Here is a 21,056-nt window from a genome sequence, read left to right on the forward strand (position 1 = left end):
CATTGACAATGGGGCATTATACAATCCACTGCATATCCCACATTTCTCATCCGACTTCAGCCGTTCCAACATCCACACACTCCACTTGCCTTGACATTCAAGCCAGCATGTTTCCCCGTTCCAAAAATTCCCTAATTACCAGGAATTTCCCCCCATTGGAAATGAATGGGCAATATACAAACCTCTCCATTTCCCACATTTCTCAACCGATTTGAACCGTTCCAACATCCACAAACTCCACTCACCTTGGACATTCAAACCTTTTCCTAACAGAATTGCAAATTCTAGTCCAAACAAATTGTCTTTATTCTTGGTCATGCGATCGAATGTTATTCAAAATCATCAGCAAATACTGCAGTTATTCATGGCATATAAATAAATCATTTTAGTGATTTCATGGAACTCGAAAGCAAGCATCCACCACCTTACTTTGCGGTCATTTACATGGAATAAATACTTTAGTGTGAAAATTAGTCCGACCTTTGACCTGCCACTTGATGTTTGCGTTTTGCAGACATGGGAAAAATGTCGGAGAGATAGAAATATACGCAAATGAAAGAGAAAAGTCAACATGTCCTTGGGGAAATGTCACTAATTGGCGAAACATTTGTGACGGCAAGAGAAAGCATCAAGAGGAAAGAAGAAGTCTGCCGCAATTATTCAACCTTCTTAGCTGCTCGGTGACTTTTGATCACGCTGTTAATGCAACACCGAAAGTCTGAACTATGAAAAATGTGCATATACTAAAACACGTGCAAACTTGGTAGCCCACGAAGCCAATCGATTAAATGTGCGATCAAAGGATTACGTCTCATTTAGCGTGTCTGTCTTATTAATATGCTAAATAAATGCTGGTCATCACAACACCCACAATACTGGGAGGAGAAGGCGCTAACTTAATTATTTAGCACGCGCAATGTGATTTATCAAGGCTGAAACTGCTCCGCGAGCACTAGTCCACGTGTGTGTCAACGTATTTGGACGGTCAGAAATATAAATACTATACAAACTGTCTATTCAGCAATATTATTTCATAATTGTATAGCTGCTGAATGACTTAGGGGTTTGATTGAAAATAAATGTAAACTGTAATGGCGGCTGAAACTTCAAAGGCAAAGTTTTAAGAAACGCCCCACCGCTAAAGGATGTGGGGGGCCACATTGAATGATGTGGAGCGGCCACATTAAATGAAATGACGGAGCACATTGAATGACATGGCGGGCCACATTAAATGATGTGGCGGAACACATTGAATGATATGGCGGGCCACACTAAAGGATGTGGCGTACCACTTTAAATGACATGACAGACCACGTTGAATGATATGGCGGGCTACTCAAAATGATTTGGCAGACCACATTAAATGATGTGGCAAAACACATTGAATGATATGGCGAGCCACACTAAAGGATGTGGCGGACCACTTTAAATGACATGACGGACCACGTTGAATGATATGGCGGGCCACTCTAAATGAATTGGCAGACCACGTTAAATGATGTAGCAAAACACATTGAATGATATGGCGGGCCACTCTAAAGGATGTGGCAGACCACATTAAATGAAATGGCAGGACCCCGTTGAATAAAATTGTGGGACACTCTAAAGGATGTGGAAAACCACATTAAAAGATGTGATGAACACATTAAATAAAGTGGTGGGCCACTCTAAAGGATGTGGCAGACAATGTTAAATGATATGGCGGACCACGTTGAATAAAATGGTGGGCCAAACTAACGGATGTAGCAGACCACGTTAAATGACATGGCAAACGACTTTAAATACCACGGGGGGCCGCTTTAAATGAAATGACGGACCACGTTGAATGACATGACGGACCACTCTAAATGCATTGGCAGACCACATTAAATGATGTGGCAAAACACATTGAACGATATGGCGGGCCACATTGAATAAAATTGTGGGACACTCTAAAGGATGTGGAAAACCACGTTAAACGTGGCGGGCCACTTAAAAGATGTGATGAACACATTAAATAAAGTGGTGGGCCACACTAAAGGTTGTGGCAGACCACATTAAATGACATGGCGGACCACCTAAATGAAGTGTCTGACCACTTTAAATAAAGTGGGGTACCACCTTAAATGAACTGGCAGACCACATCTGGCCCCCGGGCTTTGGGTTTGACACCTGAGTTGTACTCAATAAAAGTCCAACAACATCCATAAATATTATCTATAACATTTCCAGAAAGGCAAGATCCATTCCAGTTGTAAGCATCGTCAGACATTATTCATGTTTAGTTCCAAACGCAATCAGAGAAAGCTGAGAATGGACAGAAGTACACACACTGACATGCACGCACACAACGTTGTGGGGCGGCCACTTGTCAGGTGACTGCCACGCTAATGGTGGGGAAAGTCACCACAGAAAGTCAAATCATGTGCAGGTACGTTTTTTGTTTTTTTGACAACCTTCAGTAAGACGTGAAGTCATCAGTAGGAGCTGCTGTTTGGGGCAGCAAATGTTCTCTTTGTTCAAAGCCTCAACACAACCTTTATGTGTGAAATGAAACTAGCCTTTGTTTGAGTAATATTTTAATAAAGGATGTTAAGCACAGCAAATTAAGCATGCCAGGGACTCGCTGTAGCGACCCCTGCAGGACAAAAGCTAAAAGACAACAACAAATACATTTTTAAATCGTTATTGATGTTACTTTGCGCAAAACTGGTTTTGACTATAAACAATATATATATGAGAAGAACAATATACGAACTATAAGTAGGAAATGTGAAAAAATATCTTTGGGCAAAAGTGGCTAAATTATAACTATGAAAATGTAGAGCAATATAACAACTATAAATATAAATTATGAAAAAATATCTATGGGCAAAACTTGTTTAAATATTTAAAAATATATAGAGGAAGAATAATATAAAAACAATAAATATGAAAAAATATTTTTGGGCAAATTGTGTTGATATAACTATACAAATAATAATAATGTAAAAATTCAATATAAAATATGAAAAAATATCTTTGGGCAAAACTTGTTCAAATATTTAAAAATATATAGAGGAAGAACAATATAAAAACAATAAATATGAAAAAATATATTTGGGCAAACTTTGTTAATATAACTATAAAAATAAGAATAACAATGTAAAAATTCAATATAAAATATGAAAAAATATCTTCAGGCAAAACTTGTTAAAATATAAATAATAAATAGATATACGAAGAACAATGAAAAAACTGGAAATATGGAAACGTATCTTTAGGCAAAACTTGTTCATATACGTAACTAAAAATAAGAACAATGTAAGATTTATATATGAAATATGAAAACGTATCTTTAGGCAAAACGTGTTAATATAACTAAAAATAAGAAGAACAATGTACAAATTAAAGATGAAAATATATATTTGGGGAAAACTTGTTAATATATACAGACACACACACACACACACACACACACACACACACACACACACACACACACACACACACACACACACACACATATATATATAGGAATAACAATATAAAAACTATAGCTATAAAATATATTTGGGCAAAACTGATTTAAATATAACTATAACAAATAACAATGTAAAACAAAATATAAGGTATGAAACAATATATTTTGGCAAAATTGGTTAAAATATGACCTTCAAAATGTAAGATTTATATATAAAATATGAAAACGTATCTTTAGGCAAAACGTGTTAATATAACTAAAAATAAGAAGAACAATGTAAAAATTCAAGATGAGAATATATATTTGGGGAAAACGTGTTAATATATACAGACACCTATATATATATATACACATACATATATATATATATATATATATATATATATATATATATATATATATATATATATATATATATATATATATATATATATATATATATATATATATATATATATATATATATATATACATATATATATATATATATATATATATATATATATATATATATATATATATATGAATAACAATATAAAAACTATAGCTATAAAATATATTTGGGCAAAACTGATTTAAATATAACTATAAGAAATAACAATGTAAAACAAAATATAAGATATGAAGCAATATATTTTGGCAAAATTAGTTAAATTATGACCTTAAAAATAAGAACTAAGTAAAAATTACAAATAAAAAAATCCACTTTGATGCGACAGAATGGGGGAGCATTTATTTCACTTCTGCACGGATTTTGTGGGCGTGGCCTCTACGTGCACTGCAAGGATGGCAACTTTATAATGGGGGGGGGGGGGGTTGCCACGCACACGCACACGCACACGCACCCGGTGACAGCAGGTCGACTTCAAAAAGAGGCGAAAAAGCAAGACCGTGAACGCATCACTTTCACCAAAATCGATGATCGATCCAAAAAAAAAACTGCGCCGTGCGTGCGCGCGCACACCTGCGCCGCACGAGGAGACAAAAGTGCAAAAGCTGCGTGACACGCGCGCGCTCACCTAGACGACACACAACTTTTGTCCCCCACACGCACGCACCAACTTCTGTCACGCACACGCACACGCCATCGGACTCGCACGCTTTAAAAGAATGTTGGCGCGCGCGCGCGCACACACGCACGCGCACACCACGCCCGGTCTGCAGCGTCCCGCCCCGCGCGCTCACCTCCAAAGATGCTCGCGCACAGGCTGGAGAGGATGAAGAGCACGCGCCGCCTGACCATCATCATCATCATCGTCGTCGTCGTCGTCGTCGTCGTCGTGCGACAATCGACTGGTCGTGCCTGGCTGGGCTCGTGTATCCTGCTGGGGGTCCGCGCAGACTTCACATGGAGGAAGATGATGATGAAGAGGAGGGGGGGGGGCGGGGTTGATGCTTCCGTTCTGGAGCAGGACGCCGCGCTTTGCAGGCTCCGCAGCGTGCGCGTGCAGCCCCCTTTGCACCGCTGCGGCTCTCCAATTGGCTGAGAGGGGAGCCCAAGCCCCGCCCACCTCCAAAAACGCTGACGAGGGACGTCAGCCAATGAGAACACCTGGGAGTCCAAACGTGCTCACCGTATTTTTTAATATCCATTTTCCTGAAGCGGGGTCATAAATATACCGGCGGTGCAAGCCCCGACGTTCGATTCCCACAAGTGGTGCACTTCACCACGCATCCAGTAGAGGGCGTTTGCAGGACTCCCCCCTCAAAGTTTGGTCGTTTTTTAGCTCATAACCAGGGGCGTCACACTCGGTTTTATTGAGGCCACATCCAAACTGTGGCTGCCCCCAGAGGGCCGCTTGTAACAATTAATATACACGAATATGAATAAATAATAGCCTCGTTATTTTATTTCTTAACTAACATACGGATAAACTTTCCTTGCAGTCGTCCCAGCAGGCAACGCTGGGTACTTAAGTCCTGATGTTGCACAATACAACGTTGAAACAACGTGCACTTTGACGACGTTTAATCAATGTCAGGTTGTGACGTTGATTTGGCCATTGAATTTCACAACCAATATTCTACAACACAAATACAACGTTGAAACAACCAATATTCTACAACACAAAAACAACGTTGAAACATCATGTTTTTTGACAACATTTATTCAATGTTGGGTTCTGATGTTGATTTGACCATTGAATTTTGGTTATTTTCCAACCAATATTCTACAACACAAATACAACGTTGAAACAACATGCTTTTTGACGACTTTTAATCAATTCGGGTTCTGACGTTGATTTGACCATTGAAATTTGGTCATTTTTCAACCAATATTCTACAACGTTGAAACAACATGATTTTTGACAACGTTTATTCAATGTCAGGTTGTGACGTTGATTTGACCATTGAATTTTGGTTATTTTCCAACCAACTTTCTACAACACAAATACAACGTTGAAACAACATGCTCTTTGACAACATTTATTCAATGTTAGGTTCTGACGTTGATTTGACCATTGAATTTTGGTTATTTCCCAACCAATATTCTACAACACAAATACAACGTTGAAACAACATACTTTTTGATGACGTTGAATCAATGTCAGGTTGAGACGGTAAATTGACCATTGAATTTCGGTCATTTTCCAAACAATATTCTATAACACAAATACAACGTTGAAACAACATGCTTTTTGATAACGTTCATTCAATGTCGGATTCTGACGTTGATTTTAACATTGAAATTTGGTCATTTTCCAACCAATATTCTACAACGTTGAAACAACGTGCTTTTTGACGACTGTTAATCAATGTTGGGTCGTGACGTTGATTTGACCATTGAAATTTGGTAATTTCCTGACCAATATTCTACAACATAAATACAACGTTGAAACAACATGCTTGTTGACAACGTTTAATCAATGTCAGGTTCTGACGTTGATTTGACCATTGAAATTTGGTCATTTTTCAACCAATATTCTACAACGTTGAAACAACATGCTTTTTGACGACTGTTAATCAATGTTGGGTCCAGATGTTGATTTGACCATTGAAATTTGGTCATTTCCCAACCAATATTCTACAACACAAATACAATGTTGAAACAACATGCTTTTTGACGACATTTAACCAATGTCGGGTTCTGAAATTGATTTGATCATGTCATGGGGTGTGCACAATCAGCTGCTCCTTCGTCTGCATGTGCCGCAGGACACGCCCATACACACTCTGCTTCTGCTGCCACACACCAGCACAGCTGTGCGCAATCATCTATCGACACACCTGCTGCTGATGACATGACGTTTTACGGGACATGTTGGACCATTTCGTTGTCGTGTACCTTGATGACATTTTGATTTTTTCCCAGAACCTGCAGGAGCACCAACGACATGTCCGCCTGGTCCTCCAACGCCTGCTGGAGAACAGGTTGTTCGTCAAAGCAGAGAAGTGTGAGTTTCACGCACCTCCAGTGGGATTCTTGGGTTTTGTTGTTGAGAAGGGCCACATAAGAAGATTGAGGCGGTACTGGAGTGGCCCCAACCCACCACCCGTACGGAACTAAGACGGTTCCTGGGATTTGCCGGATTTTATCGACGTTTCATCAGGGATTTCAGCAAGGTAGCTGCACCTCTCCACACACTCACTTCTACCAGTATTCCTTTTCTGTGGACCAGGGAGGCCAGTGAGGCTTTTAGAAGATTGAAGAGGAGTTTTGTCTCTGCCCCGGTCCTCGTCCATCCTGACACGGACAACTCCTTCATCGTGGAGGTGGACGCGTCGGATTCTGAGATTGGAGCAGTGCTCTCCCAACGCTCCCGTAAGGACAATCTTGTACACCCTTGTGCATTCTTTTCTAGGCGCCTCTCTCCAGCTGAACGGAATTACGATGCCGGTAACCGAGAACTACTAGCTGTTCATGAGGCCTTGGCAGAGTGGAGACACTGGTTGGAGGGAGCGAAACACCAGTTTCAGGTCTTGACGGACCATCGCAACCTGCTCCACATTCGTCCCGCCAGGAGGCTTAACGACCGTCAGGCTCCCTGGGCCAATTTTTTTTAGCCGTTTTGATTATACGCTCTCGTTTAGGCCAGGCTCCAGGAACACAAAGGCCGACGCCCTCTCCCGGCAGTTCTCGGAGGAGCCAACTTGTTCGCCTACGGCAGAACCCATCCTTCCTCCTGCCCGGATAGTGGGCATGGTCACTTGGGAGGTGGAAGAACAGATAAAGACCGCCCTGCGGTCTAATCCGGCACCAGGTGGCGGCCCGCCCAACAAGCTGTTTGTTCCCCGTGAGTTCCGATCTAAGGTGCTGGATTGGGGGCATTCCAGCATCTTCTCCTGCCATCCGGGGTTTCAACGCTCGCTATCCTTCATCCGACGACGGTTCTGGTGGCCGTCTATGGCTTCAGACACCCATGAGTTTATCGCCGCTTGTACAACATGCTCCCGCAATAAGGCTTCCCACAGACCTCCAGCGGGCCTCCTGTGCCCACTACCTGTCCCCGGCCGTCTCTGGTCCCACATCGCATTGGACTTCGTGACAGGATTCCCAGTGTCCCGAGGTAACACTACTATCCTTACCATTGTCGATCGATTCTCGAAGGCTGCACATTTTGTTCCCCTCCCCAAGCTTCCCTCCTCCTCCGAGACTGCTGACCTTCTTGCTCTGCACATTGTAAAACAACACGGTATCCCGGTGGATATTGTTTCAGATCGTGGTCCCCAGTTCACTTCCCGGGTGTGGCAATCGTTTTGCAAGGGGATTGGGGCTACGGTCAGTCTCACCTCTGGGTGTCATCCCCAGAGCAACGGTCAAGCGGAGAGGGCCAACCAATGCGTGGAGACCATGTTGCGTTGTGTTGCCGCTCGCCAGCCTGCCTCCTGGAGCAAGTACTTGCCATGGGTCGAGTACGCTTATAACTCCATGAAGAGCTCGGCCACCGGCATATCTCCCTTTGAGTGTTCCCTAGGATATCAGCCTCCTATGTTTTCCCAACAGGAGGTCGAAGCGGCAGTTCCGTCCACTCGAGCCCACATCAAACGCTGCCATAAAATTTGGAGGACCGCCCGGGATGCACTCTTGAAAGCCTCCGAAAGGATGCGCCATAGTGCTAACAGGCGCCGCATCCCGGCACCATCATACCAACCTGGACAACAGGTGATGTTACGCGCCAAGGACCTCCATCTCCAGGTACCCTCCCGGAAATTGGCACCTCTGTCGGGCCTTTTTCTGTGGAGGCCATTATCAATCCTGCCTCCATTAGACTGTCTCTCCCGCCTTCTCTTAAGAGGCATCCTGTGTTCCATGTGTCACAGATCAAACCTGTAGCAGAGAGCTCTTTTTACCCCCTTCCCCTACCCCTCCCCCTCCTAGGATCCTCGAGAGTGGTGACCCAGTATGGTCAGTCAAGGAGATCCTCAGGGTTCGTCGGCAAGGTAGGGGACTAGTGTACCTAGTAGACTGGGAGGGCTATGGACCAGAGGACCGATCATGGGTACCGGCCTCCTATCTTGCGGACCCCTCTCTGTTGGAGGATTTCTACCGGGCTCACCCTGAGGCTCCCCGTAGCTCGTCAGGAGCCTCGCATAAGGAGGGGGGCACTGTCATGGGGCGTGCACAATCAGCTGCTCCTTCGTCTGCACGTGCCGCAGGACACGCCCATACACACTCTGCTTCTGCTGCCACACACCAGCACAGCTGTGCGCAATCACCTATCGACACACCTGCTGCTGATGACATCACTCCCCATAAAAGCCAGCGTGTCCAGAGAACCAACGCTGGAACGTAGTCTCTGCTTGCAGTAAGCTTTCGTCTCTGGCTCATCACCTTTGTTTGCTCGCTCCTTGTGACCTTCGACCCTTGTGCTCATTTGTCTCTTGTTTTCCCCAGTATTCCCTCCGTCGCCTTGGAAGTGAGCAGTGCCCCTCACTTCTCTGGACCCCTCTGGATTCTGATTTGCCTCCCTCGATCCTCGACCCCCATTTTGGACTTGGACCTCTGGACGCCCCTCTCAGCCCCACGGACCCCCGCTCGTTTCACGGACTCTCCTACCTGCCTCGCCCTACTGAACTGGTCACTTTCTCACTCAACACGCACTTACAACAACCACTGGTAAATATTCATTGTAACGCTTCACATAGTCCTGCAAACATACACAGTAGCATACACACTCCACCAAATCATCAAGCTCAAAATAAACTGTTGAGCTTATTCTTGTTGCTGTGTCGTCTCTTTCCCCGCCGAACATAACAGATCATTGAATTTCGGTCATTTTCCAACCAATATTCTACAACAGTGGTCCCCAACCACCGGGCCGCGGCCCGGTACCGGTCCGTGGATCGATTGGTACCAGGCCGCACAAGAAATTAAAACAAATTAAATTAAATTAAAAAAAAATATATATATATATTTTTTAAATTAAATCAACATAAAAAACACAAGATACACTTACAATTAGTGCACCAACCCAAAAAACCTCCCTCCCCCATTCACACTCATTCACACAAAAGGGTTGATTCTTTCTGTTAATATTCTGGTTCCTACATTATATATCAATACAGTCTGCAAGGGATACAGTCCGTAAGCACACATGATTGTATTTTTTTATGACAAAAAAAAAAAAATACCATGGTGTGGGTTCACAGTGTGGCGCATATTTGTAACAGTGTTAAAGTTGTTTATATGGCCACCCTCAGTGTTACCTGTATGGCTGTTGACCAAGTATGCCTTGCATTCACTTGTGTGTGAGAAAAGCCGTAGATATTATGTGACTGGACACGCAAAGGCAGTGCCTTTAAGGTTTATTGGCGCTCTGTACTTCTCCCTACGTCCGTGTACACAGAGGCGTTTTACAAAGTCAGAAATTATGCTTTTAGAAACCGATACCGATAATTTTGAAACCGATACCGATAATTTCCGATATTACATTTTAAAGCATTTATCGGTCGATAATATCGGACTGCCGATATTATCGGACATCCCTAGTTAAAAGGTTACATTTTTTTAAACAAGAAGTTCATTTTCAAAACAATCCCAATAAAACAATATTTTGATGGGCTTTTTGTCAACTTTGAATCAGGAGCATGAATGTTTCAACCTTTTCACTCTCCTTGGAAACACTATCGCCTTCTGTACGGTTACAGTATTTATAGTAGTTACAGTACTTAAAGTAGTTACAGTAATTACAGTATTATAGTAGCTACAGTACTTAAAGTAGTTACATTACTTAAAGCAGTTACATTAGGTACAATACTTAAAGTAATTACAGTATTTACAGTAGTTACAGTATTTAGAGTAGTTACAGTACTTAAAGTAGTTACAGTACCTAAAGTAGTTATAGTAGTTACAGTATTTAAAGTAGTTAAATTAGTTGGAGTAATTACAGTAGTTAGTGTTTAAAGTAGTTACAGTAATTAAAGTAGTGACAGTAATTACAGTATTTACAGCAATTACAGTAGTTAAAGTAGTTACAGTAATTACATTAATTAAGTAGTTACAGTATTTACAGTAGTTACACTATTTAAAGTAGTTACAGTAGTTACATTATTTACCGTAGTTACATTATTTACAGTAGTTGCAGTATTTACATTTACAGTAGTTACAGTACCTAAAGTAGTTGCCATATTTAAAAGTACTTAAATTAGTTACAATAATTACAGTATTTAAAGTAGTTACAGCATTTAAAGTAGTTACATTAATTACAGTAGTTACAGTATTCAAAGTATTTATAATCGTTACATTATTTACAGTAATTACAGTACATACAGTAGTTAAAGTATTTACAATAGTTACATTATTTACAGTAATTACAGCATATACAGTAGTTAAAGTAGTTAAAGTATTTAAAGTATTTATAATAGTTACATTATTTACAATAATTACAGTATATACAGTAGTTAAAGTAGTTACAGTAATAATCAATCAATCAATCAATCAATGTTTATTTATATAGCCCTAAATCACAAGTGTCAGTATTTAAAGTAGTTAAATTAGTTACATTATTTACAGTAGGTACAGTATTTACAGCAGTTGCAGTGGTTACATTATTTACAGTAGTTACAGTATTTACAGTAGTACAGTATTTACATTATTTACAGTAGTTACAGTATTTACAGCAATTGCAGTGGTTACATTATTTACAGTAGTTACAGTATTTACAGTAGTACAGTATTTACATTATTTACAGTAAATACAGTAGTTACAGTATTTACAGTAACTACAATATTTGCAGTAGTGCAGTAAATGCAGTAGTTACAATATTTACAGTATTCAAAGTAATTACAGTAGTTACAGTAGTTGCAGTAATTACAGTAGTTGCAGTATTTACAGTAGTTATAGTGGTTGCAGTATTTACAGTAGTTATAGTGGTTGCAGTATTTACAGTAGTTGCAGTATTTACAGTAGTTATAGTGGTTGCAGTATTTACAGTAGTTGCAGTATTTACAGTGGTTACAATAGTTACAGTATTTACAGTAGTTGCAGTATTTACAGTAGATACAGTATTTACAGTAGTTACAGTAATTGCTATAAATACAGTAGTTACAATATTAACAGTAGTTACAGTATTTACAGTAGTTGCAGTATTTACAGTAGTTGCCGTATTTACAGTAGTTGCCGTAATTACAGTAGTTGCAGTAACTACAGTAGTTGCAGTGTTTACAGTAGTTACAGTATTTGCAGTAAATACAGTAGTTACAATATTTACAGTAGTTACAGTAGTTGCAGTATTTACAGTAGTTACAGTATTTACAGTAGTTACAGTAATTGGAGTTAATCTCTTGAAGCGTATAAGCCCACTTAGGATGCACAGCACTGTGATGCTAACAATTGAGTCCCAGGAGTCTGAAGGTCAATTCTTCAGCACTTCATTAGACGCATGAAAGCAGCTCGCTCTCAAGTGGCTTCCAAACACGCAGCAAAGGTGGAGAAGAAGGAGGAGGAGACGCTCCATTCATCTTTCATAAACAAAAGTTCACCGTTTTATGGACAAACTTCCACTTTGATGTTTTTTAACCCCCGAACATACAATTTGAGTGCGGCGCAAAGCAATAATAGTGATGTCATTAATCACATCTAACAACCAAACATGATATTAGCAACTCTATGAGCTACATGCTAACATTACATGTTATCATAATGCTAGGTTAGCAACACTAGCATAGCTATGTGAGCTACATGCTAACATTACATGTTATCATAATGCTAGGTTAGCAACACTAGCATAGCTATGTGAGCTACCTGCTAACATTACATGTTATCATAATGCTAGGTTAGCAACACTAGCATAGCTATGTGAGCTACCTGCTAACATTACATGTTATCATAATGCTAGGTTAGCAACACTAGCATAGCTATGTGAGCTACCTGCTAACATTACATGTTATCATAATGCTAGGTTAGCAACACTAGCATTGCTATGTGAGCTACATATTAACACGATATATTATAAGGCTAGGTTAACAACACTAGCATAGCTATGTGAGCTACATACTAAAATTACATGTTATCATAATGCTAGGTTAGCAACACTAGCATAGTTATATGAGCTACATGCTAACATTATAAGTTATAATAATGCTAGGTTAGCAACACTAGCATTGCTATGTGAGCTACATGCTAACATTACATGTTATCATAATGCTAGGTCAGCAATACTTGCATTGCTATGTGAGCTACATGCTAACATTACATGTTATCATAATGCTAGGTTAGCAACACTAGCATTTAGCATCATGCTTACATGAACATGTTATCATGTTAGGTTAGCAACATTAACTATGTGAGCTAAATGCCAGTAATACATTTCAACATAATTTTAGTTGACTAACACAGCATAGCTATGTGAGCTACATGCTAACATTTAATTTTAAACATCATGCTTGGTTAGCAACACCAGCGTAGCTATGTGAGCTACATGCTAACATTACATGTTAACATCATGCTAGATTATCAACACTAGCATGCATATAAAAGCTACATGTTAACATGTAATGTTAACATCATGCTAGTTTTGCTAACCTAGCATATATATATATATATATATATATATATATATATATATATATATATATATATATATATATATATATATATATATATATATATATATATATATATATATATATATATATATATATATATATATATATATATATATATATAAATAAAAGCTACATGCTAACATTACATGTAAACATCATGCTAGGTTATCCACACTAGCATATATATATATATATATATATATATATATATATAAATATATATATATATATATATATATATATATATATGTATATATATATATATATATATATATATATATATATATATATATATATATATATATAAGCTACATGCTAACATTACATTTTAACATTATGCTAGATTGGCAACAGTTGCACAGATACGAAAACTACATGATAACATTCAATGTTAACATCATGCTAGGTTAGAACACTAGCATAGATATAAAGGCTTCATGCTAACATTATTTGTTAACATCATTCTAGGTTATGTCTGTTTTATGTCTGTTATGCACTTTTGATTGTAGACTCCTACTGACACCTCATGGCGATAGAAAAATACTACGCTTAATTTGTTTGGACACTTCCGGGTTGACGATGTCAGTTCAGTTCAAGAGACAATTGAGAAGTAGACAAGTTGTGGTAGCTCTTACAAGCCTTGGAAAAGATAAGTCTGTAAGTAAACTGTTTAACTTGTTTATATTACTCAATATTAAGGTGGAGAGTGGTTCAATTTGATAGTAAGATGTTTATTTGAAAAACGATTTTTGTGCACTGTTTCAATGGATGTTTTGAGGACTTAAAATGGCTGCCAGTCGTGTATTTCCACCATCGAAATAGTTTCAACACTCAGAAGTATTTGTTTGATGATAGTACTGTATATTTGTGTGGAGCTAATATTTACATATTGTGTATTTCATTTCAGTATGTTAATTGAATCACGTAGCTTATACGTTTGTCTTTGTGTGTATTTCAGTTTTACAAAATAAAAGTCCAGCGCAAGACAAAATTAAAGATAGGAAAAAGACAAAGCAAGATCAACAACAATAAAGAGCCTAAATGGATTCATGAGCTTTGGATTGTTTGTTAGCTGTCTGCCAAACTGTATAACCTCAACACATATAGGGAGGGCAGAACAATGTCCATTAGCTCCATTTAAAAATGTGTAGTGAAGCCTGGTTTTTGATTTGTTTGTTTTGCAAAGCAGCGTGCACATAATTGGGACGGGCTCAGCTCGCGAGTAGACGGTCGGAGGAAGGATGTTTTCACTTCATGATTTCATGAAAAGAAAACTTCGCAAACAATTGAGGAAGATGACGGATTGTCAACACATGTTGTCTCCGGTGCTGATAGTACACATTTTACTATCAATTTGATAGCAAATACACACAGAGCCAGCTTCAGTTGTCATGCTTTAAGCTTATTGGAGGCAGCTAAGTAGACAACAAGTGTCTCAGTGGGGTTAGCACTTAGAGCTAACAAAAGGCCGTTTAGACACAAAACGATCGTTCCCAGTGGCGGCCTCTGTCTCGCCGACACCATCTCCCCCAGTGACCTCATCACCATTACCACTTCCTGCCTGCCAACCTCCCAAACTTATATATATATATATATATATATATATATATATATATATATATATATATATATATATATATATATATATATATATATATATATATATATATATATATATATACATATATTAGGGCTGCAACTAACGATTAATTTGATAATCGATTAATCTGTCGATTATTACTTCGATTAATCGATTAATAATTGGATAAAAGAGACAAACTACATTTCTATCCTTTCCAGTATTTTATTGAAAAAAAACAGCATACTGGCGCCATACTTATTTGGATTATTGTTTCTCAGCTGTTTGTACATGTTGCAGTTTATAAATAAAGGTTTATTTAAAAAAAATTTAAATAAAATAAAAAATAAATAAAAAAATTAAATTTTTTTAAAAAAGCTTCTGCGCATGCGCATAGCATAGATCCAACGAATCGATGACTAAATTAATCGGCAACTATTTTTATAATCGATTTTAATCGATTTAATCGATTAGTTGTTGCAGCCCTAATATATATATATATATATATATATATATATATATATATATATATATATATATATATATATATATATATATATATATATATATATATATATATATATATATATATATATATATATATATATATATATATATGTACCGAAATAGTGTGTTATTGTTTGGTGTCGTTTATATATATATATATATATATATATATATATATATATATATATATATATATATATATATATATATATATATATATACCGAAATAGTGTGTTATTGTTTGGTGTCGTTCAACCAGAAGCAAAAGTGCCGTTCCGTCTTTGAGCCGTCCATAGCGTTTCTGCCCGAATGGATCCTTCATTCGTCACCCCAAGCAACGTTTGTGAGTTTTACAATATAACTAAAACCATTCTTACTTACTAAACCGTCCCATGTGGGATGTCTGTAGGAGTGTTTTCGTGCATATTTGTACGTGCCACCGTGATGTAATCAAGCCAGCGTATTTTTAACTTACAATGGCATTATTTTTGTATTGTTTCAGTTTCACAAATTCCTCAGTGAATTCACTAAAACGTCACCGTGGAGCTATTGAGTCTGTTTATCTGATTGGAGAGCTAGCTTCTGCAGCTAGTGGGTCCATGACCATGACTTCTGTTTTGTTTGATCGGCCGTTTTACTGCCGTGTTACAGACACCGTTTGGAAACAATTAAGGTATGTAAATAAACATTTCTTTGTAAATAACTCATTTCACAACATATATATCTGCGGCTTATAGTCCAGTGCGACTTATATATTGAGTCTGTTTAGCTGATTGGAGAGCTAGCTTGCGCAGATAGTGGGTCCATGACGATGACTTCTGTTTTGTTTGATCGGCCGTTTTACTGCCGTGTTGCAGACACCGTTTGGAAACAATTAAGGTATGTAAATAAACATTTACTAAATATTTCTGTGTAAATAGCTCATTTCACAACGTATATATCTGCAACTTATAGTGTGGTGTGGCTAATAAATGGAAAACTATGTTTTTCTTCTCAAATTTAGTGGGTGCGGCTTATAGTCCAGTGCGACTTATATATTGAGTCTGTTTAGCTGATTGGAGAGCTAGCTTGCACAGCTAGAGGGTCCATGACCATGACTTCTGTTTTGTTTGATCAGCCGTTTTACTGCCCTGTTACAGACTCTGTTTAGAAACATAAAAGTTATGTAAATAAACATTTCTGTGTAAATAACTCATTTCACAACGTATATATCTGCAGCTTATAGTCCAGTGTGACTTATATATTGAGTCTGTTTATCTGATTGGAGAGCTAACTTCCGCAGCTAGTGGGTCCATGATGATGACTTCTGTTTTGTTTGATCAGCCATTTTACTACCATGTTACAGACACTGTTTGGAAACATAAAATGTATGTAAATAAACAATTATGTGTAAATAACTCATTTCACAACGTATATATCTGCGGCTTATAGTCCAGTGTGACTTATATATTGCGTCTGTTTATCTGATTGGAGAGCTAGCTTGCGCAGATAGTGGGTCCATGACGATGACTTCTGTTTTGTTTGATCAGGCGTTTTACTGCCGTGTTGCAGACACCGTTTGGAAAAAATTAAGGTATGTAAATAAACATTTACTAAATATTCTGTGTAAATAACTCATTTCACAACGTATATATCTGCGACTTATAGTCTGGTGCGGCTAATAAATGGAAAAATATGTTTTTCTTCTCAAATTTAGTGGGTGCGGCTTATAGTCCAGTGCGACTTATATATTGAGTCTGTTTAGCTGATTGGAGAGCTAGCTTGCACAGCTAGAGGGTCCATGACCATGACTTCTGTTTTGTTTGATCAGCCGTTTTACTGCCCTGTTACAGACTCCGTTTAGAAACATAAAAGTTATGTAAATAAACATTTCTGTGTAAATAACTCATTTCACAACGTATATATCTGCAGCTTATAGTCCAGTGTGACTTATATATTGAGTCTGTTTATCTGATTGGAGAGCTAACTTCCGCAGCTAGTGGGTCCATGATGATGACTTCTGTTTTGTTTGATCAGCCATTTTACTACCATGTTACAGACACTGTTTGGAAACATAAAATGTATGTAAATAAACAATTATGTGTAAATAACTCATTTCACAACGTATATATCTGCGGCTTATAGTCCAGTGCGACTTATATATTGCGTCTGTTTATCTGATTGGAGAGCTAGCTTGCGCAGATAGTGGGTCCATGACCATGACTTCTGTTTTGTTTGATCAGGCGTTTTACTGCCGTGTTGCAGACACCGTTTGGAAACAATTAAGGTATGTAAATAAACATTTACTAAATATTCTGTGTAAATAACTCATTTCACAACGTATATATCTGCGACTTATAGTCTGGTGCGGCTAATAAATGGAAAAATATGTTTTTCTTCTCAAATTTAGTGGGTGCGGCTTATAGTCCAGTGCGACTTATATATTGAGTCTGTTTAGCTGATTGGAGAGCTAGCTTGTGCAGCTACTGGGTCCATGACCATGACTTCTGTTTTGTTTGATCAGCCGTTTTACTGCCCTGTTACAGACTCCGTTTGGAAACATAAAATGTATGTAAATAAACAATTCTGTGTAAATAACTCATTTCACAACGTATATATCTGCAGCTTATAGTCCAGTGCGACTTATATATTGAGTCTGTTTATCTGATTGGAGAGCTAGCTTGTGCAGATAGTGGGTCCATGACGATGACTTCTATTTTGTTTGATCAGCCGTTTTACTGCTGTGTTGCAGACACCGTTTGGAAACAATGAAGGTATGTAAATAAACATTGACTAAATATTTCTGTGTAAATAGCTCATTTCCCAACGTATATATCTGCGACGTATAGTCTGGTGCGGCTAATAAATGGAAAAATATGTTTTTCTTCTCAAATTTAGTGGGTGCGGCTTATAGTCCAGTGCGACTTATATATTGAGTCTGTTTAGCTGATTGGAGAGCTAGCTTGCGCAGCTAGTGGGTCCATGACCATGACTTCTGTTTTGTTTGATCAGCCGTTTTACTGCCCTGTTACAGACTCCGTTTAGAAACATAAAATTTATGTAAATAAACATTTCTGTGTAAATAACTCATTTCACAACGTATATATCTGCAGCTTATAGTCTGGTGTGACTTATATATTGAGTCTGTTTATCTGATTGGAGAGCTAACTTCCGCAGCTAGTGGGTCCATGATGATGACTTCTGTTTTGTTTGATCAGCCATTTTACTACCATGTTACAGACACCGTTTGGAAACATAAAATGTATGTAAATAAACAATTATGTGTAAATAACTCATTTCACAACGTATATATCTGCAGCTTATAGTCCAGTGCGACTTATATATTGAGTCTGTTTATCTGATTGGAGAGCTAGCTTGCGCAGCTAGTGGGTCCATGATGATGACTTCTGTTTTGTTTGATCAGCCATTTTACTACCATGTTACAGACACCGTTTGGAAACATATAATGTATGTAAATAAACAATTATGTGTAAATAACTCATTTCACAACGTATATATCTGCAGCTTATAGTCCAGTGCGACTTATATATTGAGTCTGTTTAGCTGATTGGAGAGCTAGCTTGCGCAGCTAGTGGGTCCATGACGATGACTTCTGTTTTGTTTGATCAGCCGTTTTACTGGTATGTTGCAGACACCGTTTGGAAACAATTAAGGTATGTAAATAAACATTTACTAAATATTTCTGTGTAAATAACTCATTTCCCAACGTATATATCTGCAACTTATAGTCTGGTGCGGCTAATAAATGGAAAAATATGTTTTTTCTTCTCAAATTTAGTGGGTGCGGCTTATAGTCCAGTGCGACTTATATATTGAGTCTGTTTATCTGATTGGAGACCTAGCTTGCGCAGATAGTGGGTCCATGACCATGACTTCTGTTTTGTTTGATCAGCCGTTTTACTGCCCTGTTACAGACTCCGTTTGGAAACATAAAATGTATGCAAATAAACAATTATGTGTAAATAACTCATTTCACAACGTATATATCTGCAACTTATAGTCCAGTGCGACTTATATATTGAGTCTGTTTATCTGATTGGAGACCTAGCTTGCGCAGGTAGTGGGTCCATGACGATGACTTCTGTTTTGTTTGATCAGCCGTTTTACTGCTGTGTTGCAGACACCGTTTGAAAACAATTAAGGTATGTAAATAAACATTGACTAAATATTTCTGTTTTAATAGCTCATTTCCCAACGTATATATCTGCGACTTATAGTCTGGTGCGGCTAATAAATGGAAAAATATGTTTTTCTTCTCAAATTTAGTGGGTGCGGCTTATAGTCCAGTGCGACTTATATATTGAGTCTGTTTAGCTGATTGGAGAGCTAGCTTGTGCAGCTACTGGGTCCATGACCATGACTTCTGTTTTGTTTGATCAGCCGTTTTACTGCCGTGTTGCAGACACCGTTTGGAAACCATTAAGATATGTAAATAAACATTTCTTTGTAAATAGCTCATTTCACAACATATATATGTGCAGCTTATATATTGAGTCTGTTTATCTAGCGAGTCCATGGTGATGACTTCTGTTTTGTTTGATCGGCCGTTTTACTGCCTTGTTGCATCACCGTTTGGAAACAATTCAGGTATGTCAATAAACATTTCTCTGTAAATAGCTCATTTCACAACGTACAAACCGTTTGTGTATATCTGCGGCTTATAGTCCGGTGCTACTTGTAAATGGAAACATGTTTGTTTTTCTTGTCAAATGTATATAGTCTGAAAAATACAGTCTCTAATGTTTTTTAGTCCAACACTAAAGACCACATTGAAAAAAAGAGGTACTCTCACAACAACCTTTGAAAGCTCTTCAAAGCGTGCGAGGAGTTGTTGCAAACACGATTGCGTTGTGATGCTAGCTCACGTAGCATCACTTATTCATCTCACTTTATTTGACTTTGATGCCAGCAAGGCCTGTAATTGCGCATACCTCAGTCGTCATGTTTCCTTGATCAAATTTTAATCCACGCATGAATTATGCACGGCGTCTGCATAAGGAAGCGGCGGAGTTCCGTCCGTCTTCAAAAACAAAACTTGCGGGGAATAAACAAATAAATAAAGTTCTGCGACATCCAGTTGCTCTGCTCGGGCAAACTTTGTTGTTGGTCGTCACAAAACACAAACTGCTTTAATGGACATTGCGTTCGCCGTCATGTTGACCGCTGTGCTTTTTCCCCCCTTTTTTTTTTCTTTCCCACGACCGTCTTTTATCGGTTAGCAAAGAGCGTATGAGTCATTCCTTTTAAGAGGACTTAATAGTCGCAGTGAGTGGAGGCGAGCTCGCAGCCTGCAGAGAGGAATGCCAGGCCAAGGAAACAACAACAAACTGTGCTTTGCTAGAATATTACACCACGCAGAGAAAAGTAGCGGAGATTTGACTTTTAGACGGCAAAAAGATGCTGTGAATATTGAATGATTTCATCATATTTCAGCAGGTAACAAAATGTATGAATACAGCATCAAAATAGCTGTATTTTTTAAAAATGATGAATGAATGTGCCCTGCACATTAAAGTCATTGAACATCTAATACAGGGGTCA

At 38.4% G+C, this 21,056-nt stretch overlaps 1 protein-coding gene across 3 annotated transcripts in view; it reads right to left on the minus strand.

Moving 5' to 3' along the window:
* LOC133658636 (cell adhesion molecule 2-like) overlaps window positions 1-20,492 on the minus strand; it is a 235,152-nt gene extending 214,660 nt beyond the window's left edge. For 2 of the 3 annotated variants that reach the window (XM_062060870.1, XM_062060869.1), the window contains exon 1: window positions 4,628-4,784. In XM_062060870.1, coding sequence (XP_061916854.1) covers window positions 4,628-4,697 — 70 coding nt within the window. In that variant the 5' untranslated portion in view covers window positions 4,698-4,784. Of the gene's footprint in view, window positions 1-4,627; window positions 4,785-20,446 lie in introns of those variants that run through there. The other variant, XM_062060871.1, reaches the window with a different exon arrangement.
* Window positions 20,493-21,056: the final 564 nt, after the last annotated feature.

Source organism: Entelurus aequoreus, linkage group LG10 (assembly GCF_033978785.1).
Source record: "Entelurus aequoreus isolate RoL-2023_Sb linkage group LG10, RoL_Eaeq_v1.1, whole genome shotgun sequence".
In the NCBI taxonomy this organism is placed as follows: domain Eukaryota; kingdom Metazoa; phylum Chordata; class Actinopteri; order Syngnathiformes; family Syngnathidae; genus Entelurus; species Entelurus aequoreus.